At 62.9% G+C, this 24,342-nt stretch overlaps 1 protein-coding gene across 9 annotated transcripts in view; it reads left to right on the top strand.

The window, feature by feature from the left end:
- Window positions 1–24,342, top strand: part of LOC105485943 (polycystin 1, transient receptor potential channel interacting) — a 48,496-nt gene that overhangs the window by 16,225 nt on the left and 7,929 nt on the right. For 3 of the 9 annotated variants that reach the window (XM_071083906.1, XM_071083910.1, XM_071083914.1), the window contains exons 2-34: window positions 507–578; window positions 700–771; window positions 1,042–1,211; window positions 1,399–2,070; window positions 2,190–2,373; window positions 2,808–3,028; window positions 3,204–3,319; window positions 3,731–3,857; window positions 4,194–4,435; window positions 4,901–5,656; window positions 6,902–7,033; window positions 7,335–7,510; window positions 7,821–7,954; window positions 8,433–12,052; window positions 12,272–12,421; window positions 13,352–13,495; window positions 13,623–13,902; window positions 13,992–14,205; window positions 14,272–14,431; window positions 14,807–14,959; window positions 15,491–15,635; window positions 16,233–16,853; window positions 17,127–17,283; window positions 17,459–17,711; window positions 17,836–18,031; window positions 19,519–19,689; window positions 19,776–19,919; window positions 20,013–20,223; window positions 20,314–20,440; window positions 22,162–22,278; window positions 22,366–22,418; window positions 22,643–22,824; window positions 22,884–22,995. In XM_071083906.1, coding sequence (XP_070940007.1) covers window positions 507–578; window positions 700–771; window positions 1,042–1,211; window positions 1,399–2,070; window positions 2,190–2,373; window positions 2,808–3,028; window positions 3,204–3,319; window positions 3,731–3,857; window positions 4,194–4,435; window positions 4,901–5,656; window positions 6,902–7,033; window positions 7,335–7,510; window positions 7,821–7,954; window positions 8,433–12,052; window positions 12,272–12,421; window positions 13,352–13,495; window positions 13,623–13,902; window positions 13,992–14,205; window positions 14,272–14,431; window positions 14,807–14,959; window positions 15,491–15,635; window positions 16,233–16,853; window positions 17,127–17,283; window positions 17,459–17,711; window positions 17,836–18,031; window positions 19,519–19,689; window positions 19,776–19,919; window positions 20,013–20,223; window positions 20,314–20,440; window positions 22,162–22,278; window positions 22,366–22,418; window positions 22,643–22,824; window positions 22,884–22,995 — 10,284 coding nt within the window. Of the gene's footprint in view, window positions 1–506; window positions 579–699; window positions 772–1,041; window positions 1,212–1,398; window positions 2,071–2,189; window positions 2,374–2,807; window positions 3,029–3,203; window positions 3,320–3,730; window positions 3,858–4,193; window positions 4,436–4,900; window positions 5,657–6,901; window positions 7,035–7,229; window positions 7,258–7,334; window positions 7,511–7,820; window positions 7,955–8,432; window positions 12,053–12,271; window positions 12,422–13,351; window positions 13,496–13,622; window positions 13,903–13,991; window positions 14,206–14,271; window positions 14,432–14,806; window positions 14,960–15,490; window positions 15,636–16,232; window positions 16,854–17,126; window positions 17,284–17,458; window positions 17,712–17,835; window positions 18,032–19,518; window positions 19,690–19,775; window positions 19,920–20,012; window positions 20,224–20,313; window positions 20,441–22,161; window positions 22,279–22,365; window positions 22,419–22,642; window positions 22,825–22,883; window positions 22,996–24,342 lie in introns of all 9 variants that reach the window. The other 6 variants (XM_071083908.1, XM_071083915.1, XM_071083909.1 and 3 more) reach the window with 5 other exon arrangements.

Raw genomic sequence — 24,342 nt, 5'->3', positions numbered from 1 at the left:
CCCACAGTGGGACCACCCTGCTGGGTTAGGAGCAGGAGATGGGGGCCCTCGGGTCTGTGTAGGGGCTGTGGACAGGGTTGGGAGGCCTTGGCTCTGGGGGGGACTGTGGACAGGAGATGGGAGTCCTTGGCTCTATGGAGGGTCTGTGGATAGGGGACAGGGGGCCTTGGCTCTTGGGGGCGACTGTGGACAGGAAATTGCAGGACCTTGGCCCTGCATGGGATGGGTTGGGGGTCTGTGCCCATCCTGGCCCTGGGTGGACAGGTCTGTGTGGCACTCGGCATAGGGCTGCGATGGGTACAGAGGGCTGCCTCTCCTGGCTTGGTTTCCCCAGATGAGCGTTCATTTGGGTCTTCCATCAGAAAGACCCCTCCTGACCTCAGGGAGTGGGGAGCTCAAGGGTGGGAGGCCATAGCTTGGGGGTGCTAAAAGTGTGTGGGGTGGGCCCAGGGATGGCCTGGCCTACTAGGGGCTCTGGCCCTGACCCACTGCCACTCACTCCTCAGAGACGTCTCCCATAACTTGCTCCGGGCGCTGGACGTCGGGCTCCTGGCGAACCTCTCGCAACTGTCAGAGCTGTGAGTGTCCCCCAGCCTTGCCAGCATGCAGGGTTCATCCCAGATGGGCCGGCGGCACCGCCTCTTGCTGCTCAGCTGTGGGGGCTTCCATCAGCTTTGCCGAATCCCCCCTCTCTTCCAGGGATATAAGCAACAACAAGATTTCTACGCTAGAAGAAGGAATATTTGCTAATTTATTTAATTTAAGTGAAATGTAAGTTGTGGTTCTTTGGGTGGGTGTCAGTGGCTGGACCCCAGGCCCCCAGCATCCCTTCTGCCCTCCCAGTTGGTCTGTGTCCCATTCCAGGCTTGAGACCAGATCCTGGGGGCAGTTCACTGCCTGCTTGGAGCCCCCCAGGGCCGGCTTGGTTGGGGCAGGGGAGGCGGTGCTGTCAGCGTGGCTCCAGGGCCTGGTTGCCGGTAAGGGGCTGGTGTAGACCCTTCCCACCAGACCTGGTCCCCAACTCCTGCCCCTGCCTTGCAGAAACCTGAGTGGGAACCCGTTTGAGTGTGACTGTGGCCTGGCGTGGCTGCCGCGATGGGCAGAGGAGCAGCAAGTGCGGGTGGTGCAGCCCGAGGCGGCCACGTGTGCTGGGCCTGGCTCCCTGGCTGGCCAGCCTCTGCTCGGCATCCCCTTGCTGGACAGTGACTGTGGTGAGTGCTAGTGGGTGGGGCCAGCTCTGTTGCTCCCAGCCAGGTGGGACCTGGGCCCTGCAGACACCTGGGAGGGCCTCCGGGCCAAGAGAGCAGCATGGGAGCCTGTGAGTGTGGCGGGTGGATGGGGGGCATGGGGTGGAGCCAGGAGGAGGGGAACCCAGGGTCTAGCGGCTGCCTCTTCTAGGTGAGGAGTATATCGCCTGCCTCCCTGACAACAGCTCAGGCACTGTGGCAGCAGTGGCCTTTTCAGCTGCCCACGAAGGCCTACTTCAGCCAGAGGCCTGCAGTGCTTTCTGCTTCTCCACTGGCCGGGGCCTTGCGGCCCTCTCGGAGCAGGGCTGGTGCCTGTGTGGGGCAGCCCAGCCCTCCAGTGCCTCCTTCGCCTGCCTGTCCTTCTGCTCTGGCCCCCCGCCGCCTCCTGCGCTCGACTGTGGGGGCCCAACCCTCCTCCAGCATGTCTTCCCTGCCTCCCCAGGGGCTGCCCTGGTGGGGCCCCATGGACCCCTGGCCTCTGGCCAGCTAGCAGCCTTCCACATCGCTGCCCCGCTCCCTGTCACTGCCACACGCTGGGACTTCGGAGATGGCTCCCCCGAGGTGGATGCCGCTGGCCCGGCTGCCTCGCACCGCTATGTGCTGCCTGGGCGCTATCATGTGACGGCTGTGGTGGCCCTGGGGGTCGGCTCAGCCCTGCTGGGGACAAACGTGCAGGTGGAAGCGGCACCTGCTGCCCTGGAGCTCGTGTGCCCGTCCTCGGTGCAGAGTGACGAGAGCCTCAAACTCAGCATCCAGAACCGTGGCGGTTCAGGCCTGGAGGCTGCCTACAGCATCGTGGCCCTGGGTGAGGAGCTGGCCCGAGGTGAGTGCCTCCTGCCCACCTCCCCTTCCTCCCCAGGGCCATCTGGGTGGGGCAGAGCCTGGTACCCCCATCTTAGGCCCACACTGACCATTGACACTCTCATTCCCACCGGTCTCCAGTGGTGCACCCGCTTTGCCCCTCGGACACGGAGATCTTCCCTGGCAACGGGCACTGCTACCGCCTGGTGGTGGAGAAGGCAGCCTGGCTGCAGGCACAGGAGCAGTGCCGGGCCTGGGCTGGGGCCGCCCTGGCCATGGTGGACAGTCCCGCCGTGCAGCGCTTCCTGGTCTCCCGGGTTACCAGGTGCCTGTCCCCACCCCTGAGGGGCCAGAGGTTGGGGGATCTCCAAAACACTGGGGCAGAGCCCGCGGCTGGGGAGGCTTAGGTGGAGACAGACGGGAGCTGGGCCGGCCCTGGTGAGGAGATGGCGCCGGCCGGCAGGGCCGTTGCGTCAGCTCTGCAGATACAGAGGCTGACGTGAGCTGGGGACAGCCTCTGGACCCTCCTGGGGCACGCCACATGGGAGGTGGCCTGCACGGAGATCCCTGCCGGTGCCCACAGGCCCCATGGGTGGGTGCTGCTGTGAGCCTGGGCTGGTGGGCCTTGCTCTCTGGGCTCTGAGCCTCAGTTTCCCCATCTGGAAAGGGGGACAGTGATGGGGCTCTGGACGGGCTACTGTGAGGGTAGGAGGATGGAGGAGTGCCCTGAGCCCCCTGCCATCCCACACTCGCCCACAGGAGCCTGGACGTGTGGATCGGCTTCTCGACTGTGCAGGGGGCGGAGACGGGCCTGGCGCCGCAGGGCGAGGCCTTCAGCCTGGAGAGCTGCCAGAACTGGCTGCCCGGGGAGCCACACCCAGCCACAGCTGAGCACTGCGTCCGGCTCGGGCCTACCGGGTGGTGCAACACCGACCTGTGCTCAGCGCCACACAGCTACGTCTGCGAACTGCGGCCTGGAGGTGTGCAGGGGCCAGGCGGGGGTCCTGAGACACTGGCTATGGTTAGGGGTCTGCCGAGGGCCCACGGTGGAGGTGGAGGAGCTGGTGGGAGCTCTCGGGCTGCTCAGTCCCCAGTCTGTTGGCCCTGGTGTCCTGGGCCCTGGCCCGACGCCTCACTGCGCACTCACCACCCCAGGCCCAGTGCAGGATGCCGAGAACCTCCTCGTGGGAGCACCCAGTGGGGACCTGCAGGGACCCCTGACGCCTCTGACACCGCAGGATGGCCTCTCAGCCCCGCACGAGCCCGTGGAGGTAGTTGGCCCTCTGCGTTCTAGAACCCACTCTCCTGCTTGCCCCTGGAGGCCTTGCCTGCCCTGCCCACTGTGGGCCTCGCTAAAAATCTTGGGGGCCTTAATGCTGCTTGGGCCTAGTGAAGATGGTTGGGAAAACCCAGAGTGCAGAGAGGAAAGTGTTGACTCACGTTACCCCCAGGCCTTTTCTCTGAGTGTTTGCGAGTTATTCCTGAAAGGCAGGTCAGGGGTCCTGCTGCCCATGGACAGTTTCCATCGGAGTCTTCCTCGTGAGCGACAGGAGCATGGCATGTGGGGGTCTGAAGGCTCACTTCCCTTCCTTCCCCTCTTTCTGGGGAAGTTTGGGTCAGGGGAGTCTGGGCCTCAGGCTGGGGTGGAGTTTGTGGAGCTGAGGCGGCCCCCTACCCTCCAGGTCATGGTATTCCCGGGCCTGAGTCTGAGCCACAAAGCCTTCCTCACCACAGCCGAATTTGGGACCCAGGAGCTCCGGCGGCCTGCCCAGCTGCGACTGCAGGTGTACCGGCTCCTCAGCACGGCAGGTGGGACTCTGGGCTGGTGGGCACCGCAGGGCTCAGGGTGGCCTCTTTGAGCTCTCACGTCTGCTGGTCCCCTGTCTCTGGTGGACAGAGCTGGGGTTCCAGAGACACCACCTCGTTCCAGGTGTCCCAGGGATGGATCGGGTCGGGCCTGCCTGGGGGCTGGCCTGGGTCAGTCGGCTGGCCGGAGGCAGGGACGCAGCACTGGGCTGGGAGTGCTGCCCAGGCGGGGAGACCTGTTCTCACAGCAAAGCCAGGCTTGCCGGTGCAGGCAGGTGGGCATCTCTGACGGTGGCCTGTGGGTGAATCAGGGCCCCAACAACTCTCCCTTCCTCGCAGGGACCCCAGAGAACGGCAGCGAGCCTGAGAGCAGGTCCCCGGACAACAGGACCCAGCTGGTCCCCGAGTGCATGCCAGGGGGACGCTGGTGCCCTGCAGCCAATGTCTGCGTGCCGCTGGACGCCTCCTGCCATCCCCAGGCCAATGGCTGCACGTCAGGGCCGGGGCTGCCCGGGGCCCTCTATGCGCTATGGAGAGAGTTCCTCTTCTCAGTTCCTGCGGGGCCCCCCGCGCAGTATTCGGTGTGTGGCCCTGACCTGAGTCTGTCCCCTGCATCTCCTCAGGCCACCTTCCTGTCTGCTGCCCAAGGTCTGGGTCTGCTCACCAGACACACCCAGCCTGCAGGCTACTCCCATGTCCCTGCCACTTCCAACCTCTGACCTCCAACCTCCGACCTCTGCAGTGCTCTTGCCCCTCTCCCAATGGGAGAAGCTCTCGCCTGGGCTCTTGGCACGTGCTGTGCTTCCTTGTCCCCTCTCCTGGCACAGCTGCTCCTTCCTGCCTGCCAGATCTTGGCCTGTGTCCTCTCGCCGTGTGTCTCCCTGTCCGCAGCTGTCCTGCTTGTCCCTGTCATGAGCTCCTTGGGGAGTTCCCTGAGGCCTGGCTGATGAAGTGGGGAGCCCTGCTTGTCCCCCCTCCTCCCTTGTGCAGGGGTCCACGGGCCATGACCATGAGGACGTGATGCAGCCCTGCCTCCCTTGCCACAGGTCACCCTCCATGGCCAGGATGTCCTCATGCTCCCTGGTGACCTCGTTGGCTTGCAGCACGACGCTGGCCCTGGCGCCCTCCTGCACTGCTCGCCGGCTCCCGGCCACCCTGGCCCCCAGGCCCTGTACCTCTCTGCCAACGCCTCGGCCTGGCTGCCCCACTTGCCAGCCCAGCTGGAGGGCACTCGAGACTGCCCTGCCTGTGCCCTGCGGCTGCTTGCAGCCACGGAACAGCTCACCGTGCTGCTGGGCCTGCGGCCCAACCCTGGGCTGCGGCTGCCTGGGCGCTATGAGGTCCGGGCAGAGGTGGGCAATGGCGTGTCCAGGCATAACCTGTCCTGCAGCTTCAACGTGGTCTCCCCAGTGGCTGGGCTGCGGGTCATCTACCCTGCCCCCCACAATGGCCACCTCTACGTGCCCACCAATGGCTCGGCCTTGGTGCTCCAGGTGGACTCTGGTGCCAACGCCACGGCCACGGCTCGCTGGCCTGGGGGCAATGTCAGCACCCGCTTTGAGGCTGCCTGCCCTGCCCTGGTGGCCACCCTTCTGCCCGGCTGCCCCTGGGAGACCAACGATACCCAGTTCTCAGTGGTAGCACTGCCGTGGCTCAGTGAGGGGGAGCACGTGGTGGAGGTTGTGGCGGAAAACAGTGCCAGCCAGGCCAACCTCAGCCTGCGGGTGACGGCGGAGGAGCCCATCTGTGGCCTCCGTGCCACGCCCAGCCCTGAGGCTCGTGTGCTGCAGGGAGTCCTAGTGGTGAGTACGGCTGAGGCTCTGCCGCCAGCCCCCAGGCAGGTGCCCACAGACAGGGTGCCCACACAGGGCGCGAGGCCTGGCTTCCTAGTGAGAGCGGCAGCCCAGTTACTGGGGACGTCAGCCCTGGGCAGGTCCTGCTGGCTGGCTCCTCAGGCTACCTGGTGGGCTCTAAATTCCTGGAAAGTCACAGCTCGGACAGCGGCTCCGCTAACACATTCCACTGTCTCATTTCATGAAATGAATTTAAAACTCCGCCCCCTGACCTCACGCGAACCCCCGTGAGTCTGTCACACCCTCTGCTGTGTTCTCACCTGGCTAAAGCGAGTGGCTTTTGAGGTGAAGACTGAACCTCTGATGGGAAACTGCGGGCTGCCTGCGGTGCTACCATGCTGGGCACATGCGGGACAGGGCTGTCTCCGTCCTGTGGGTGCCTGCTGCTGCACCAGGGGCTTTGGGAGGGGCCGTTTCTGATGGCCCTGGCATGACCTGTGCAGCCTGTCTTGGGTTCTGTCAGCTGATGTGGGTCCTGTCCCTGTGAGGCCCGTGTGTCTCCCCTCATTGCTCCGAGCTCTCTGGCTGAGGAGGTGGGGCAGGAGCCCCAGGAGGGTCTGAGAGGACTCAGAGAGAGGGGGACTCTTTGTAGCTGGTACTAGGTCTGCTTTACAGATGGGGAGCCGGGCGCAGTGGCTCAAGCCTGTAATCCCAGCACTTTGGGAGGCCGAGACGGGCGGATCATGAGGTCAGGAGATCGAGACCATCCTGGCTAACCCAGTGAAACCCCGTCTCTACTAAAAATACAAAAAACTAGCCGGGCGAGGTGGCGGGCGCCTGTAGTCCCAGCTACGCGGGAGACTGAGGTGGGAGAATGGCGTGAACCCGGGAGGTGGAGCTTGCAGTGAGCTGAGATCCGGCCACTGCACTCCAGCCTGGGCGACAGAGCGAGACTCCGTCTCAAAAAAAAAAAAAAAAAAAACGAAAATAAAAAAAATTAAAATACAGATGGGGAAACTGAGGCACAGAGCGGTTGAGGCATCAGTAGTACAATGTGGCTGGTTGGAGAGCCGGATAGTCAGTGCCCCCGCCCAGGCTTGGCTCCTATGGCATGCAGAGCCCCGGGCACCTCCTCCACTCTGTGCCCTGCGTGCATGGGACTCTCCAGCCCAATGGGAGGTGTGTCCAGGAGGCGACAGGCCAAGAGCAGAGCGGTCCTCCACAGAGTCCAGGCTGACACTAGTCCCCCTGCAGAGGTACAGCCCCGTGGTGGAGGCCGGCTCAGACGTGGTCTTCCGGTGGACCATCAACGACAAGCAGTCCCTGACCTTCCAGAACGTAGTCTTCAATGTCATTTATCAGAGCGCAGCGGTCTTCAAGCTCTCAGTAGGTGGGCGGGGGGGTGGGGAGGGGAGGGGATGGGGCGGGGGTGTGAGGGGAAGGGAGGAGATGGGGAGGGGAGGGGATGCGGCAGGGGTGTGGGGAAGGGATAGGCGGGGGCGTGGGGAGGGGAGGGGATGGGGGTGCCTGATGGGGTTGGGGCGGGCTTCACCTTCACCTCTGCTTTCTGCTCTGCTTTATGCTGCCTGAGGACGCTGCCGTGGCTGTGGGTGAGTGGAGGGAGGGACGCCAAGCAGGGCCGTGCCTCTCACCTGCCGCCTGTGCCCACTGACGCCTGTCCCTGCAGCTGACGGCCTCCAACCATGTGAGCAACGTCACTGTGAACTACAATGTCACCGTGGAGCGGATGAACAGGATGCAGGGCCTGTGGGTCTCCACAGTGCCGGCCGTGCTGCCCCCCAATGCCACGCTGGCACTGACGGCAGGCGTGCTGGTGGACTCGGCTGTGGAGGTGGCCTTCCTGTGAGTGACTCGGGGGCCGGTTGGGGGATGGGCACCAGGCTCTTGTCCCAGCCCCAGGCTCAGCTGAGGGACCCCACGCCAGGGGGCTGCTTTTCTGAGCCTCGGTTTCCGTCTGTTGGGAGGTGCTGGGTGCACAGGAGCCCTGAGGCTGCACGGGAGCGGGGAGAGACCTCAGCCCAGCCTGGTGGGCCCTGAACAGAGGCCCAGGGCATGACTGCAGGGTGGAGCCTTGGCTGGGTCCCAAGCACCCCTGCCCTGCCACCGCGCACCCCTGTCCTGGTCCACTCACTGCCTCCCACCGCCCTGGCAGGTGGACCTTTGGGGATGGGGAGCAGGCCCTCCGCCAGTTCCACCCTCCGTACAACGAGTCCTTCCCGGTTCCAGACCCCTCAGTGGCCCAGGTGCTGGTGGAGCACAATGTCACGCACACCTACGCTGCCCCAGGTGAGGGATGAGGGGGTGAGGGGGCTGCTGCCTTTCAGGCCCTGAGCATGGGCACCTCCCAACCCCCCAGTCAAGCTGCCCCCCTTCCTCCCCAGCAGCCCCCCTTCCTCCCCAGCAGCCCTCACTGTGACTCCACCTGGGCTGATGGCTTAGGCTCTTACTGGGGTGAGGAAGGGGCCAGGCATCGGGGGGAGTGGACGGGGAAGCTGGGCCCCCTGAACTGCCCCCTGGGCCTGGCTCTTGTTGCTCTGCTGCCCTGAGAGCAGCTGCACTTGGAGGTGGCACTGTCCTCACCTGGCAGCTCTCAGTGCTGCCGCACCTGTGCTCCATCCCGCACGTGGCCTGGGAGCCTGGGACCCTTAGGGCTGGGCCGCAGGTGTAGCCGTTCACCCTGGGCTCCTCAGGCGGGAGCTTCTGCCAAGCGGGTAGGGAGCGGGTGGGGGTGCCACGGCTGCCCCACTTGGGCCTATCCCCACAGGTGAGTACATCCTGACCGTGCTGACGTCCAATGCCTTCGAGAACCTGACGCAGCAGGTGCCTGTGAGCGTGCGCGCGGCCCTGCCCTCCATGGCTGTGGGTGTGAGCGACAGTGTCCTGGTGGCCGGCCGGCCCATCACCTTCTACCCGCACCCGCTGCCCTCACCTGGAGGTGTTCTTTACACGTGGGACTTCGGAGACAGCTCCCCTGTCCTGACCCAGAGCCAGCCGACTGCCAACCACACCTACGCCTCGAGGGGCACCTACCGCGTGCACCTGGAGGTCAACAACACAGTGAGCAGCGCGCTGGCCCAGGCGGATGTGCGTGTTTTTGAGGAGCTCCTCGGGCTCAGCGTGAACATGAGCCTGGCCGTGGAGCAGGGAGCCCCCGTGGTGGTCAGCGCTGCGGTGCAGACTGGCGATGACATCACGTGGACCTTCGACATGGGGGACGGCACCGTGCTGTCGGGCCCTGAGGACACAGTGGAGCATGTGTACCTGCGGGCGCAGAACTGTACAGTGACCGTGGGTGCGGCCAGCCCTGCCGGCCGCCTGGCCCAGAGCCTGCACGTGCTGGTCTTCGTCCTGGAGGTGCTGCGCATCGAGCCCGCCGCCTGCATCCCCACGCAGCCCGACGCGCGGCTCACGGCCTACGTCACTGGGAACCCGGCCCACTACCTCTTTGACTGGACCTTTGGGGACGGCTCCTCCAACACAACCGTGCGGGGGCGCCCTACGGTGACGCACAACTTCACGCGGAGCGGCACGTTCCCCCTGGCGCTCGTGCTGTCGAGCCACGTGAACAAGGCGCATTACTTCACCAGCATCTGCGTGGAGCCGGAGGTGGGCAACGTCACCCTGCAGCCAGAGAGGCAGTTTGTGCAGCTCGGGGACGAGGTCCGGCTCGTGGCCTGTGTCTGGCCCCCATTCCCCTACCGGTACGCCTGGGACTTTGGCACCGAGGAAGCCACCCCCGCCCGTGCTGGGGGCCCCGAGGTGACATTCACCTACCGAGACCCAGGCTCCTATCTTGTGACAGTCACCGCGTCCAACAACGTCTCTGCTGCCAATGACTCAGCCCTGGTGGAGGTGCAGGAGCCTGTGGTGGTCACGGACATCAAGGTCAACAGCTCCCTCGTGCTGGAGCTGCAGCAGCCATACCTGTTCTCTGCTGTCGGCCGTGGGCGCCCCGCCAGCTACCTGTGGGATCTGGGGGATGGTGGGCAGCTGGAGGGTCCGGAGGTCACCCACGCTTACAACAGCATAGGCGACTTCACCGTCAGGGTGGCCGGCTGGAATGATGTGAGCCGCAGCGAGGCCTGGCTCAATGTGACAGTGAAGCGGCGTGTGCGGGGGCTGGTTGTCAACGCCAGCCGCACGGTGGTGCCCCTGAATGGGAGCGTGAGCTTCAGCACCTCGCTGGAGGCCGGCAGTGACGTGCGCTATTCCTGGGTGCTCTGTGACCGCTGCACACCCATCCCTGGGGGCCCTACCATCTCTTACACCTTCCGCTCCGTGGGCACCTTCAGTATCATCGTCACGGCTGAGAACGAGGTGGGCTCTGCCCAGGACAGCATCTTCGTCTACGTCCTGCAGCTCATAGAGGGGCTGCAGGTAGTGGGCTGTGGCAGCTACTTTCCCACCAACCACACGGCACAGCTACAGGCTGTGGTCAGGGATGGCACCAACATCTCCTACAGCTGGACCGCTTGGTGGGATAGGGGCCCGGCCCTGGCCGGCAGCGGCAAAGGCTTCTCGCTCACCGCACTCGAGGCTGGCACCTACCACGTGCAGCTGCGGGCCACCAACATGCTGGGCAGCGCCTGGGCCGACTGCACTGTGGACTTCGTGGAGCCTGTGGGGTGGCTGATGGTGACCGCCTCCCCGAACCCAGCTGCCGTCAACACAAGCGTCACCCTCAGTGCCAAGCTGGCTGGTGGCAGTGGTGTCCTGTACACTTGGTCCTTAGAGGAGGGGTTGAGCTGGGAGACCCCTGAGCCATTTACCACCCACAGCTTCCCCACGCCCGGCCTGCACTTGGTCACTGTCACGGCAGGGAACCCGCTGGGCTCAGCCAGCGCCACCGTGGAAGTGGGCGTGCAGGTGCCTGTGAGTGGCCTCAGCATCAGGGCCGGTGAGTCGGGAGGCAGCTTCGTGGCGGCTGGGTCCTCTGTGCCCTTCTGGGGGCAGCTGGCCACAGGCACCAATGTGAGCTGGTGTTGGGCTGTACCCGGCGGCAGCAGCAAGCGTGGCCCTCACGTCACCATGGTCTTCCCGGATGCTGGCACTTTCTCTGTCCAGCTCAACGCCTCCAATGCAGTCAGCTGGGTCTCAGCCACACACAACCTCACAGTGGAGGAGCCCATCGTGGGCCTGGTGCTGTGGGCCAGCAGCAAGGTGGTGGCGCCCGGGCAGCTCGTCCATTTTCAGATCCTGCTGGCTGCTGGCTCAGCCGTCACCTTCCGCCTGCAGGTCGGTGGGGCCAGCCCGGCAGTGCTCCCCGGGCCCCGTTTCTCCCACAGCTTCCCCCGTGTCGGAGACCATGTGGTGAGCGTGCAGGGTGAAAACCACGTGAGCTGGGCCCAGGCGCAGGTGCGCATCGTGGTGCTGGAGGCTGTGAGTGGGCTGCAGGTGCCCAACTGCTGCGAGCCTGGCATCGCCACAGGCACCGAGAGGAATTTCACAGCCCGTGTGCAGCGCGGTTCTCGGGTCGCCTACGCCTGGTACTTCTCGCTGCAGAAGGTCCAGGGCGACTCGCTGGTCATCTTGTCGGGCCGCGACGTCACCTACACGCCCGTGGCTGCGGGGCTGTTGGAGATCCAGGTGCGCGCCTTCAATGCTCTGGGCAGCGAGAACCGCACGCTGGTGCTGGAGGTCCAGGACGCCGTCCAGTATGTGGCCCTGCGGAGCGGCCCCTGCTTCACCAACCGCTCGGCGTGGTTTGAGGCTGCCACCAGCCCCAGCCCCCGGCGTGTGGCCTACCACTGGGACTTTGGGGACGGGGCCCCAGGGCAGGACACAGATGAGCCCCGGGCCGAGCACTGCTACCTGAGGCCCGGGGACTACCGCGTGCAGGTGAACGCTTCCAACCTCGTGAGCTTCTTCGTGGCGCAGGCCACGGTGACTGTCCAGGTGCTGGCATGCCGGGAGCCAGAGGTGGACGTGGTCCTGCCCCTGCAGGTGCTGATGCGGCGCTCACAGCGCAACTACCTGGAGGCCCACGTTGACCTGCGTGACTGCGTCACCTACCAGACCGAGTACCGCTGGGAGGTGTACCGCACTGCCAGCTGCCAGCGGCCGGGGCGCCCAACCCGTGTGGCCTTGCCTGGCGTGGACGTGAGCCGGCCTCAGCTGGTGCTGCCACGGCTGGCGCTGCCTGTGGGGCACTACTGCTTTGTGTTTGTCGTGTCATTTGGGGACACGCCACTGGCACGGAGCATCCAGGCCAACGTGACGGTGGCCCCCGAGCGCCTGGTGCCCATCATTGAGGGTGGCTCGTACCGTGTGTGGTCAGACACACAGGACCTGGTACTGGATGGGAGCGAGTCCTACGACCCCAACCTGGAGGATGGCGACCAGACACCACTCAGTTTCCACTGGGCCTGTGTGGCTTCGACACAGGTCAGTGCGTTGCAGGGCCATCCTCCCTGCCCTTCACCCACCCATGCCCACAAGCCCAGAGAACACCCATCACACCACCAGGGCTGGCCCGTCCTCAGTGCCTGGCGGGCCCCATCCCAGCATGGGGAGAGGATCTCCCGAGCTGTCCCTTGGGCTGGGCTCTGCTTTGAGGCTGGGTGGGGCTCTCATGCCGCGCCGCCCCTTGTTCTTGGCCTGCAGAGGGAGGCTGGTGGGTGTGCCCTGAACTTTGGGCCCCGCGGGAGCAGCGTGGTCACCATTCCACGGGAACGGCTGGCAGCCGGTGTGGAGTACACCTTCAGCCTCACCGTGTGGAAGGCCGGCCGCAAGGAGGAGGCCACCAACCAGACAGTAGGTGCCGCCCGCCGCTCGGTCACACGCCTCAGACAGCCCAGCATCCCTGCTCATCCGCTGTTTTCTGTATTTTAGTGCTCACAGAGGCCGTACGCTCTCCCCTAACTTTGTTTTTGATACAAATTCTATTTAACACAACAGCCTCCTTCTGCTTTGCTTCTTTCCAAACCTATCACAGCTCCATGTACAATCTTCAAGCTACACACGCTCTAGTAATTGGTAAAAGCCACACAGTCCCCCAACACCACCAACCAAAGAGCCCCTTCCCACCCCGGAGGCAGCCACTGTCCCCAGCCCATGTCCCTGTTCCTGGATGCAGTGGGCCGGTTCTCACCCTCATGCTCCTCTCTCTGGACCAGCCGGGAGGCTTGGTGACCCTGAGCCCATGGCAGCCGCTCCTGCTGCTGTCAGGTGGGGCCTGCTGGTGCTCCAGAGCAGATGTCTGTTCCCCAGGCCCTGCTTTCTTCAGCTGGCCTGATTGGGAGCCTGCCCAGAGGGGTCGTCTGAGGGGAGGGCGTGGGAGCAGGTTCCATCCCGACTCAGCCTCCTGACCCAGGCCCTGGCCCAGGGCTGCAGGAATCTGTGAGTCAGGCCTGCGTGGGAACTGTGGTCCTCACGCCCATATGTACGTCCCTTCCCACATGCACCCCTCAGGGGCCCTCAGCATTGCCTGCCTGTTGCCAGGCTCCAGCTGGGTCCAGGACGCCAGAACACACACCCTGATGTCCTCTGTCCTATGTACGCCCTTCCGCCACCCGGGTTGGGAGGTGGAAAACCGGATGAGTATCCTGGGAGGGGCTGAGCTCACAGGCGGTGGCCAGGCCCCTGGGAAACTTGGAGTTTGGGAGCAGCATCTTCCACGGGTCCCCCAGACCTTCCAGCAGGCCGAGTAGACCTGTGTCGGAGGTTACCCCACTCCATCCCCAGGTGCTGATCCGGCGTGGTCGGGTGCCCATTGTGTCCTTGGAGTGCGTGTCCTGCAAGGCACAGGCTGTGTACGAAGTGAGCCGCAGCTCCTACGTGTACCTGGAGGGCCGCTGCCTCAACTGCAGCAGTGGCTCCAAGCGAGGGGTGAGTGTTGCCCAGGGCGTGTGCGGGGTGGGGGTGGGTCCCATGGCCGAGGGGGCGGGACCTGCAGGCAGAAGCGGGGCTGACAGGGCAGAGGGTTCCGCCCCCTCACCACCCCTCCTGCCTGCAGCGCTGGGCGGCACGTACCTTCAGCAACAAGACGCTGGTGCTGGATGAGACCACCACCTCCACGGGCAGCGCAGGCATGCGTCTGGTGCTGCGGCGGGGCGTGCTGCGGGACGGCGAGGGATACACCTTCACGCTCACGGTGCTGGGCCGCTCTGGCGAAGAGGAGGGCTGTGCCTCCATCCGCCTGTCCCCCAACCGCCCGCCGTTGGGGGGCTCGTGCCGCCTCTTCCCGCTGGGCAACGTGCACGCCCTCACCACCAAGGTGCACTTCGAATGCACAGGTGAGTGCAGGCCTGCGTGGGGGGCGCGGTGGGATCCCCCGACTCTGTGATGCTGCGGAGCCCTCCCGTGATGCTGTGGGGTCCTTCAGGCTGGCATGACGCGGAGGATGCCGGCGCCCCACTGGTGTATGCCCTGCTGCTGCGGCGCTGTCGCCAGGGCCACTGTGAGGAGTTCTGTGTCTACAAGGGCAGCCTCTCCAGCTACGGAGCCGTGCTGCCCCCGGGTTTCAGGCCACACTTCGAGGTGGGCCTGGCCGTGGTGGTGCAGGACCAGCTGGGAGCCGCTGTGGTCGCCCTCAACAGGTGAGCCAGGCCGTGGGAGGGCGCCCCTGAGACTGCCACCTGCTCACTACCCCCCTCCACTCGCAGGTCTCTGGCCATCGCCCTCCCAGAGCCCAGCGGCGGCACAACGGGGCTTACAGTCTGGCTGCATGGGCTCACGGCCAGTGTGCTCCCAGGGCTGCTGCGGCAGGCCGACCCCCAACATGTCATCGAGTACTCCCTGGCCCTGGTCACTGTGCTGAATGAGGTGAGTGCAGCCTGGGAGGGAACCTCGTATCTGCCGCACGCGTGCTGGGGACCAAGACCTGTACCCCTGCCTGGAGCCTTGCGGAGGGCTCACCCCGGGCCCCACAGACAAATCCCAGTGACCCTGGAGCAGTACCCTCTGCTCTCAGCAGCCACCCTCCCCTGTGCCTGCTTTCCACAACGCGCCCCCTGCTCCCAGGACGGCCCCTGTGTTTACCCTGTTTTGTCCATGAAGAAACAGCTCAGTGTCATGGATCAGTGCCCACATGACACAGCACCCAGCGCATAACTGCACCCCAGGAGTAGTGGGCACATGCTGGCCTCCTGCCGGCCTCCTGCCCTGCTGACAGCTTGCTGTGCCCCCTGCCTGCCCCAGTATGAGCAGGCCCTGGATGTGGCGGCAGAGCCCGAGCACGAGCGGCAGCGCCGAGCCCAGATACGCAAGAACGTCACGCAGACCCTGGTGTCCCTGCGGGTCCACACTGTGGATGACATCCAGCAGATCGCTGCTGCACTGGCCCAGTCCATGGTAGGACGGCCCCGCGTGCCCACCCCACATGCTTGCCAGGGCACTGGGTTCAGCCCACCAGGGTGGACGGGCAGCTTGGCCGAGGAGCTGAGCCTCCCAGCCTGGGCTCCTTCCTGCCGTGACCTTTCTTGGTCTCTGACCTGCCTCAGTAGCCTCAGCCGTTCTGCTGTCCTGCATGAACCCAGGGTGCCTTTCAGGGGACCCAGGGTGTAAAGAGGGGCCCAGTTGTGGGGAGGGGCTGGGAAGATGCTGCTCTATGCCCTCTCCTCCTCCCCTCTCCCCCTTCTCTCTGACTCGTGTGAAGAGGTGCCCTGTGTGGCCGGTGGGCTGCATCACGTGGGCCCCGAGTAGAAGCCCTGGGTCAGGCGGAGCCCCAGAAGATGCTTAGCGGGGAGGCTGTGGGGTTCCAGTCAGGCGGGCTCTCCAGCTGCAGGGCTGGGGGTAGGAGCCAGGTGAGGACACACGTAGAGAGGAGGGTGTGTGCAAGGAGTGGGCCTAAGAGCGGGGCTGGACACTGTCGGCTCCACACAGGGTCCCAGCAGGGAGCTCGTATGCCGCTCATGCCTGAAGCAGACGCTGCACAAGCTGGAGGCCATGATGCGCATCCTGCAGGCAGAGACCACTGCAGGCACCGTGACGCCCACCGCCATCGGAGACAGCATCCTCAACATCACAGGTGCCGCTGCCTGTGCCCCACGCTGTCCCACACCATCTCTCCGCCCCACACCACCCTTTTCTCCGCCTCCCTCCTCCCCCCAACCACCTCGCCCTCGCCCCATCCCATCTTTGTCCCCCTCCCCTTTCCCTGATTCCTATCCTCATCCCCCTCCCAATTCCCATTCTCCTCCCCCTCCCCCTTCCCTATCCCATCCCTTTTTACCATCTCTCTCCCCTTTCTCCATTCCCCCATCCTCCCCCTCCCCTTGTCCATTCCATTCCCCTTATCCCCCTTTCCCTCCCTTTGTCCCTGCTCCTCCCTCTCCCCTTTCTCCTCCCTCTACCCTTTTCCTTCCTTCTTCCTCCCTCTCCCTATCATCTCCCTCACCCTCATCCTCATCCCTATCCCCTTCCCCCTCCCCATCCCCCACCCTCTCTCCAGCTTCCCCCTTCCTTCTGCCTGCACCTCCCTCTCTGCCCCGTCAGGTTCCCCCTTTTTCCCAGCCCCCACCCTCTGGCTCGCCCTTTCTCCTAGCCCCCATTTTCCAGCTCCCCTTTCTGCCTGCCCCCACCCTCTGTCTCCCTCTCCCTGCACTGACCTTACACCTGTCTGCAGGCGACCTCATCCACCTGGCCAGCTCGGACGTGTGGGGGCCACAGCCCTCAGAGTTAGGGGCCGAGTCACCATCACGGATGGTGGCGTCCCAGGCCTACAACCTGACCTCCGCCCTCATGCGCATCCTCATGCGCTCCCGCGTCCTCAACGAGGAGCCCCTGACGCTGGCGGGTGAGGAGATTGTGGCCCAGGGCAAGCGCTCAGACCCACGGAGCCTCCTGTGCTATGGCGGTGCCCCAGGGCCTGGCTGCCACTTCTCCATCCCTGAGGCCTTCAGCGGGGCCCTGGCCAACCTCAGCGACGTGGTGCAGCTCATCTTTCTGGTGGACTCCAATCCCTTTCCCTTCGGCTATATCAGCAACTACACCGTCTCCACCAAAGTGGCCTCAATGGCGTTCCAGACACAGGCCGGGGCCCAGATCCCCATTGAGCGGCTGGCCTCAGAGCGCGCCATCACTGTGAAGGTGCCCAACAACTCAGACTGGGCTGCCAGGGGCCACCGCAGCTCCGCCGACTCCGTTGTGGTCCAGCCCCAGGCCTCCGTCAGTGCTGTGGTCACCCTGGACAGCAGTAACCCTGCGGCCGGGCTGCACCTGCAGCTCAACTATACGCTGCTGGACGGTGCGTGCAGCGGGCGGGGCGCACGCGGCCCCCTGGCCTCGTTCTTGAGGGGAAGGCATTTCTCATAGTGCCTGCCTGGGTGTTTCTGGTGAAATCTGCTCTCTGCTTCGTGGACTGCTGGGGGCCACGGAGAAGCAGGTGCCAGCTCTGGCGCAGAGGCTCCTGTGGCCTTTCAGGCCCATGGCAGCAGGCGGACTCAGGAGGGCTGTCGCGGGTGTCCCCCGGGTGGTTGAGCTTCCTGGTGGGCGTCTGACCTGCATGTGCTGCCCCCAGGCCGCTACCTGTCTGAGGAACCTGAGCCCTACCTGGCAGTCTACCTGCACTCAGAGCCCCGGCCCAATGAGCACAACTGCTCAGCCAGCAGGATGATCCGCCCAGAGTCACTGGAGGGTGCCGACCACCGGCCCTATACCTTCTTCATTGCCCCGGGGTGAGCTCTGTGGGCTGGCCTGGCAGGGCAGGGCGTCATGGGTCAGCTTTGCCCGGGTTGCTGGCCCTATGGGAACAGCAAGCAGTGAGGGGACTGGACCGGGCATGGACTCTGGGCCCCTGACATCTGACCTGGCGGAACCTGGGCTCAGTTCCACTGCCCCTTCCTCGCCCAGGACTGGAGACCAGGCGGGGAGTTACCATCTGAACCTCACCAGCCACTTCCGCTGGTCGGCGCTGAAGGTGTCCGTGGGCCTGTACACGTCCCTGTGCCAGTACTTCAGCGAGGAGAACATGGTGTGGCGGACAGAGGGGCTGTTGCCCCTGGAGGAGACCTCACCCCACCAGGCCGTCTGCCTCACCCGCCACCTTACCGCCTTCGGTGCCAGCCTCTTCGTGCCCCCAAGCCATGTCCACTTCGTCTTTCCTGTGAGTGGCCCCGTGCTCCTGGGAGCCTTCGCAGGGTTGAGGAGGGCCTGGGTGGGCTCAGCTCTATCTCGAGAAGGCGCCGCGTGCACGTGACCTCCTGGGCCTGGCGGCTGTGTCCTCACAGGAGCCGACAGCGGGTGTAAACTACATCGTCATGCTGACATGCGCTGTGTGCCTGGTGACCTACGCGGTCATGGCCGCCATCCTGCACAAGCTGGACCAGCTGGATGCCAGCCGAGGCCGCGCCATCCCCTTCTGTGGGCAGCGGGGCCGTTTCAAGTACGAGATCCTCGTCAAGACAGGCTGGGGCCGGGGCTCAGGTGAGAGAGAGCGCAGCGGGGTGGCAGGGCCTCCCCTGCTCTCACTGGCTGTGCGGGTTGCACCCTCTGGGAGTGAGTCTCGTCGCAGGCGTCAGAACAAGGCAGTTTTTGCAGTGCTGTGTGAAGGGCTCATGTGTTAATCCTGGGAATGACCTCATGGGCACTCACTGTCCCTGAGAACTAGGACAGCTCCTAGCTGGAAGTAGGTGCCAGTCAGTCAGGGTGGGCAGCCTACGTTTTGCATAGCAGCGTGGCGCCACAAGTGACATGAGCTCAGCCTGTGCAGAGGTGAGCATTGCTACCACTGCAGGAGACTGCGTCTACCCACGATCCTGACTGCATAGCTCGTCTCTCAGACAGAGAGCCTCCCCGTGGCTGTTTCTTCAATAACCTTTTTGTTTTTGTTTGTTTTTGTTTTTTTTGGAGATGGAGTCTTGCTCTGTTGTCCAGGCTGGAATGCAGTGGCGTGATCTTGGCTCACTGCAACTTCCAGCTCCTGGGTTTAAGCGATTCTCCTGCCTCAGCCTCCTGAGTAGCTGGGACTACAGGCGCCCGCCACCACACTCAGCTAATTTTTCTCCATGTCAGCCAGGCTGGTCTCAAACTCCTGACCTCAGGTGATCCGCCTGCCTCGGCCTGCCAAAGTGCTGGGATGACAGGCATGAGCCACCACACCCAGCTGTGTTCCCATTTTTTATGTCAGTGCTGTGGTTTCATCTTCGTTGGCCAGTTCTTTGTTTTGATTACCTACTTTTTATAACTGTTAGCCGGGCACGGTGGCTCACGCCTGTAATCCTAGCACTTTGGGAGGCCGAGGCAGGCAGATCACAAGGTCAGGAGATCGAGACCATCCTGGCTAACACAGTGAAAGCCTGTTTCTACTAAAAAATACAAAACATCATCTGGGCGTGGTGGCGGGCGCCTGTAGTCCCAGGTCCTCAGGAGACTGAGGCAGGAGAATGGTGTGAACCCGGGAGGTGGAGCTTGCAGTGAGCTGAGATCACACCGCTGCACTCCAGCCTGGGCGACAGAGCAAGACTCTGTCTCAAAAAAAAAAAAAAGAAAAAAAACTGTCACCTGGGTCTGTCACTGGGAGAGAAGGAGGGGACAGGGCTTCATGCTTTGTAGTCTGTGCATGAAGTGAGGGACGGGTATGTGGTGCGGGTCACTGGTTGTGGTGTGACGGGCGTGGACGGGTGTGCAGGGGGGGTCACTGGTTGTGGTGTGGACTGAGATGTGTGCAGCCGTGTTTGCATGTCACAAGTTACAGTTCTCTCCGTGTAATTTAATTATGTCCTTGCGGCCTTGCTGTTTATTGGACAACCTGCAGTAACCACAGCCCCTCATGTGTGGCAGAGTCGTGTAAAGCCGGGACTGCCCATGTGGCATCTTGAGTGCACAGAGGCCAAAGCTGGGACAACTTGCCTGGGATGCCACACGTGTTGGGCAGCAGACTGAGCCTCCCACCCCTCCCTCTTGCTCCCCAGGTACCACGGCCCACGTGGGTATTATGCTGTATGGGGTGGACAGCCGGAGCGGCCACCGGCACCTGGACGGTGACAGAGCCTTCCACCGCAACAGCCTGGACATCTTCCAGATCGCCACCCCGCACAGCCTGGGCAGCGTGTGGAAGATCCGAGTGTGGCACGACAACAAAGGTCTGTGCGGACCCTGCGGAGCTCTGCCTCTCTGCCCCCGCATTGGGGTGCCCTGCGAGCCTGACCTCCCTCCCGCACCTCTGCAGGGCTCAGCCCCGCCTGGTTCCTGCAGCACGTCATCGTCAGGGACCTGCAGACAGCCCGCAGCGCCTTCTTCCTGGTCAATGACTGGCTGTCGGTGGAGACGGAGGCCAACGGGGGCCTGGTGGAGAAGGAGGTGCTGGTGGCGAGTAAGGCCTGGTTCCATGTTCCTGCTGTGTGGGAGGTTGGGCGGGGTGGTCCTGCCTCACGGCCTCCTGCAGCTGGGCCCTCCCTGCCCCCAGGCGACGCAGCCCTGTTGCGCTTCCGGCGCCTGCTGGTGGCTGAGCTGCAGCGCGGCTTCTTTGACAAGCACATCTGGCTCTCCATATGGGACCGGCCACCTCGCAGCCGCTTCACCCGCATCCAGAGGGCCACCTGCTGTGTCGTCCTCATCTGCCTCTTCCTGGGCGCCAACGCCGTGTGGTACGGGGCTGTTGGAGACTCTACCTACAGGTGGGTGCCATAGGGGTCGGGACAGCCTCTTCCTGCCCAGCCCTTCCTGCCCCTCAGCCTCACCTGTGTGGTCTCCTCTCCTCCACACAGCACGGGGCGTGTGTCCAGGCTGCGCCCGCTGAGTGTCGACACAGTTGCTGTTGGCCTGGTGTCCAGCGTGATTGTCTATCCCATCTACCTGGCCGTCCTCTTTCTCTTCCGGATGTCCCGGAGCAAGGTGGGCTGGGGCTGGGGACCCGGGAGTACTGGGAATGGAGCCTGGGCCTCGGCACCACGCCCAGGGCCACTCTCCAGTACTGCAGCCAGAGGGAAAGGTGCCCACCAAGGCTGGCTCTCGGGAAGGGTCAACACAGTTGAGCAGCCTTAGCTAGACTGACCAGGGAGAAAGAGAGAAGACTCAGATGCCAGAATCATGAAGAACGAGGGCACTTCACTGCCCAACCCTGCCGACATTAACAGAACCTAAGCACATGGTACGGACAACTGCACAGCAGCACACCAGATAACTCAGAAGAAGCGAGCTCACAGCTGCACACGCTTCTGAAACGCTCTTCAGAAGAAAATCTCAGTACATCTACAGCAAGTGAAGAGGCCGAGTTAGTCCCTTAGAAACCTCCCGCTGGCCGGACGTGGTGGCTCACGCCTGTAATCCCAACACTTCAGGAGGCTGAGGTGGGCGGATCTGAGTCCAGGAGTTTGAGACCAGCCTGGGCAACCTAGCAAGACCCCATCTGTATAAAACATTAAAAAAAAAAAAAATTTCCCACAAAGAGAAGCCTAGGCTCAGAGCCTTCAGTATATAATTCTTCTAAACAGTTGAAGAAGAATTAACACCAATCCTTCAGACTCTTTCCGAGAAATACATCAGGTGGGAACTCTTCCCATTCATACAGAAATGGTAGGCTGCACCCTTTAGGAATACACACATGGGGGTCCTCAACAGGTCACATGCAGACCAACCCCAGCAGCACACAGAGAAGGCACGTGTGCCACGACCAGGAGGGGTTGCTCCTGAGTCCATGGCAGGAACCGGAGGCCACATGTGGCTGCTCATATTTAAGTTAATTAAAATGAAATGATGGCCGGGCATGGTGGCTCACACCTGTAATCCCAGCACTTTGGGAGGCCGAGGCCAGCAGATCACTTGAGGTCAGGAGTTCAAGACCAGCCTGGCCAACACGGTGAAACCCCATCTCTGCTAAAAATACAAAAAATTAGCTGGGTATCGTGGCAGGCGCCTATAATCGCAGCTACTCAGGAGGCTGAGGCAGGACAATCGCCTGAATGTGGGAGGTGAAGGTTGCAGTGAGCTGAGATTGTGCCACTGCGCTGCAGCCTGGGTGACAGAGCGAGACTCCGTCTAAAAATAATAAATGAAGGCCGGGCGCGGTGGCTCAAGCCTGTAATCCCAGCACTTTGGGAGGCCGAGACGGGCGGATCACAAGGTCAGGAGATCGAGACCATCCTGGCTGACACTGTGAAACCCCGTCTCTACTAAAAACTACAAAAAACTAGCCGGGCGAGGTGGCAGGCGCCTGTAGTCCCAGCTACTCGGGAGGCTGAGGCAGGAGAATGGCGTGAACCCGGGAGGCGGAGCTTGCAGTGAGCTGAGATCCGGCCACTGCACTCCAGCCTGGGTGGCAGAGCGAGACTCCGTCTCAAAAAAAAAAAAAAAAAAAAAAAATAATAATAATAATAATAATAAATGAAATTTAAAACTCTGTTCCTTAGCTGCACCAGTCGCCTGTCAAGTGCTCAGTGGCACACGTTGCAAGGGGCTGCCATCACGGACAGTGCAGATGTCACATATATCCACCATTCTAGAACATTCTGTCAGATGGCACTGGGCTCTGCCCTGTCTGCTGAGGAGGTGGCTTCTCGTCCCTGTCCTGAGCAGGTCTGAGCTGCTGCCCGCTGACCACTGCCCTTGTCCTGCAGGTGGCTGGGGGCCTGAGCCCCACGCCTGCCAGGCAACAGGTACTGGACATCGACAGCTGCCTGGACTCATCCGTGCTGGACAGCTCCTTCCTCACGTTCTCGGGGCTCCACGCTGAGGTGAGGGCTCCACTGGGGGTCCCAGGCTGGGCTGGGGGTCCTGCCACCTTGGGGCAGCTTGGACTCAAGACATTGTGCACCTCTTAGCAGGCCTTTGCGGGACAGATGAAGAGTGACTTATTTCTGGATGATTCTAAGAGGTGGGTTCCCTAGAGCAACCTTGAGCCCTGGTGCAGGTCACTGTGTCTGGAGTGCCGGGGGTGTGAGGGCTGCATGTCCTTGCTGGGTGCCTGTGGCTCCATGTGGTCACACCGCCTGGGAGCGGGTTTGCTCAGAAGCCCAGCATGTGCATGCGTGACTGGACGGGGGTGCGGTGCGTGGGTGACACATCCCCTGGCACCTTGCTGACCCACGCCACTTGCAGCCTGGTGTGCTGGCCCTCCAGCGAGGGAACGCTCAGTTGGCCGGACCTGCTCAGCGACCCGTCCATTGTGGGCAGCAACCCGCGGCAGCTGGCACGGGGCCAGGCGGGCCATGGGCTGGGCCCAGAGGAGGACAGCTTCTCCCTGGCCAGCCCCTACTCGCCTGCGAAATCCTCAGCATCAGGTGAGCTGGGGTGAGAGGAGGGGGTTCTGAAGCTCACCTGCGCAGCTGGGCCCACCCAGTGCCTCCTGTGTCTCTAGATGAAGACCTGATCCAGCAGGTCCTTGCCAAAGGGGTCAGCAGCCCGGCCCCCACCCAAGACACCCACATGGAAACGGACCTGCTCACCAGCCTGTGAGTGCCCGGCCCTCGGGGGAGGGGTGATGTCGGAGGAGGGGCCGGGACTCAGGCCAGGCAGCCGTGGTCCCTGGGGTGGGTGGGGTGGGCTGGGGGCTGTGGTTGCACCACTTCACTTCTCTGAGCCTTCCGTTTCTTGTCTGTGGAAAGAGTCTCATAGGATCCTCCAGGGCGTGAGAACCTTCCCTCTAGGGAGGGAGCAGGTGCATGGGGCTTTGGAGGAGCAGAAAGGCTCCTGTGTGAGGTTGGCCGGAGCCACATTTTTATTTTGGTCTCAGAGCAGTGAGAAATTATGGGTGGGTTTTTAAATACCCCATTTTTTTCTTTTTGAGACCATTTTTGATTATTTGTATTTTAAAGAATTTCTTGGCTGGGCGCAGTGGCTCATGCCTGTAATCCCAGCACTTTGAGAGGCCGAGGTGGGCGGATCACCTGAGGTCAGCAGTTCGAGACCAGCCTGGCCAAGATGGCGAAACCCCGTCTTTACTAAAAATACAAAAAATTAGCCAGGCATGGTGGCGGGTGCCTGTAGTCCCAGCTACTCAGGAGACTGAAGCAGGATAATCGATTGAACCTGGGAGGTAGAGGTTGTAGTGAGCTGAGATTGCGCCACTGTACTTCAGCGTGGGCGACAGAGTGTGACTCTGTCTTTAAAAAAAAAAAAAAAAGGACTGTGCGTGGTGGCTCATGTTTGTAATCCCAGCACTTTGTGAGACTGAGGCAGGCAGAGCACCTGGGCTTGGGAGTTCAAGACCAGCCTGACCAACATGGAGAAACCCCATCTTTACTAAAAGTACAGAATTAGCCGGGCATAGTGGCTCACGCCTGTAATCCCAGCACTTTGGGAGGCCAAGGTGGGCAGATCACCTGAGGTCAGGAGTTCGAGACCAGCCTGGCCAACATGGCAAAACCCCATCTCTGCTAAAAATACAAAATATTAGCCAAGCGTGGTGGCGGGCGCTTGTAATCAGGAGAATCGATGGAACCCGGGAGGCTGAGGCTGCAGTGAGCCAAGATTGCGCCATTGCACTCCAGCCTGGGCCACAAAAGAGCGAAGCTCCATCTCAAAAAAAAATTTTTTTTCTCAATTTCTTGGTTGTTTTCCAACCTATCAACAAAGGGTCATATGGAGACCTTGTATGTAGTCATGCGCACCCAGCCTTTGGCAGAGTGCACCACACATGCCTGTGACCCCGGGCTCTGCCGTGCCCTCCTGTGCTCAGGTGCACTGAGGCGCACATGGCCCTGCCGTCACGCTGCAGCTGCCTGCAGGATTCAGTGCGGTGGCACACAGTGCAGGTGCGGAGTCCCGGCGCCACAGGCCACACCACAGGGCCTGCATGA

Source organism: Macaca nemestrina, chromosome 18, assembly GCF_043159975.1.
Source record: "Macaca nemestrina isolate mMacNem1 chromosome 18, mMacNem.hap1, whole genome shotgun sequence".
Lineage (NCBI taxonomy): Eukaryota > Metazoa > Chordata > Mammalia > Primates > Cercopithecidae > Macaca > Macaca nemestrina.
This window is presented reverse-complemented; position numbering and strand designations above follow the sequence as displayed.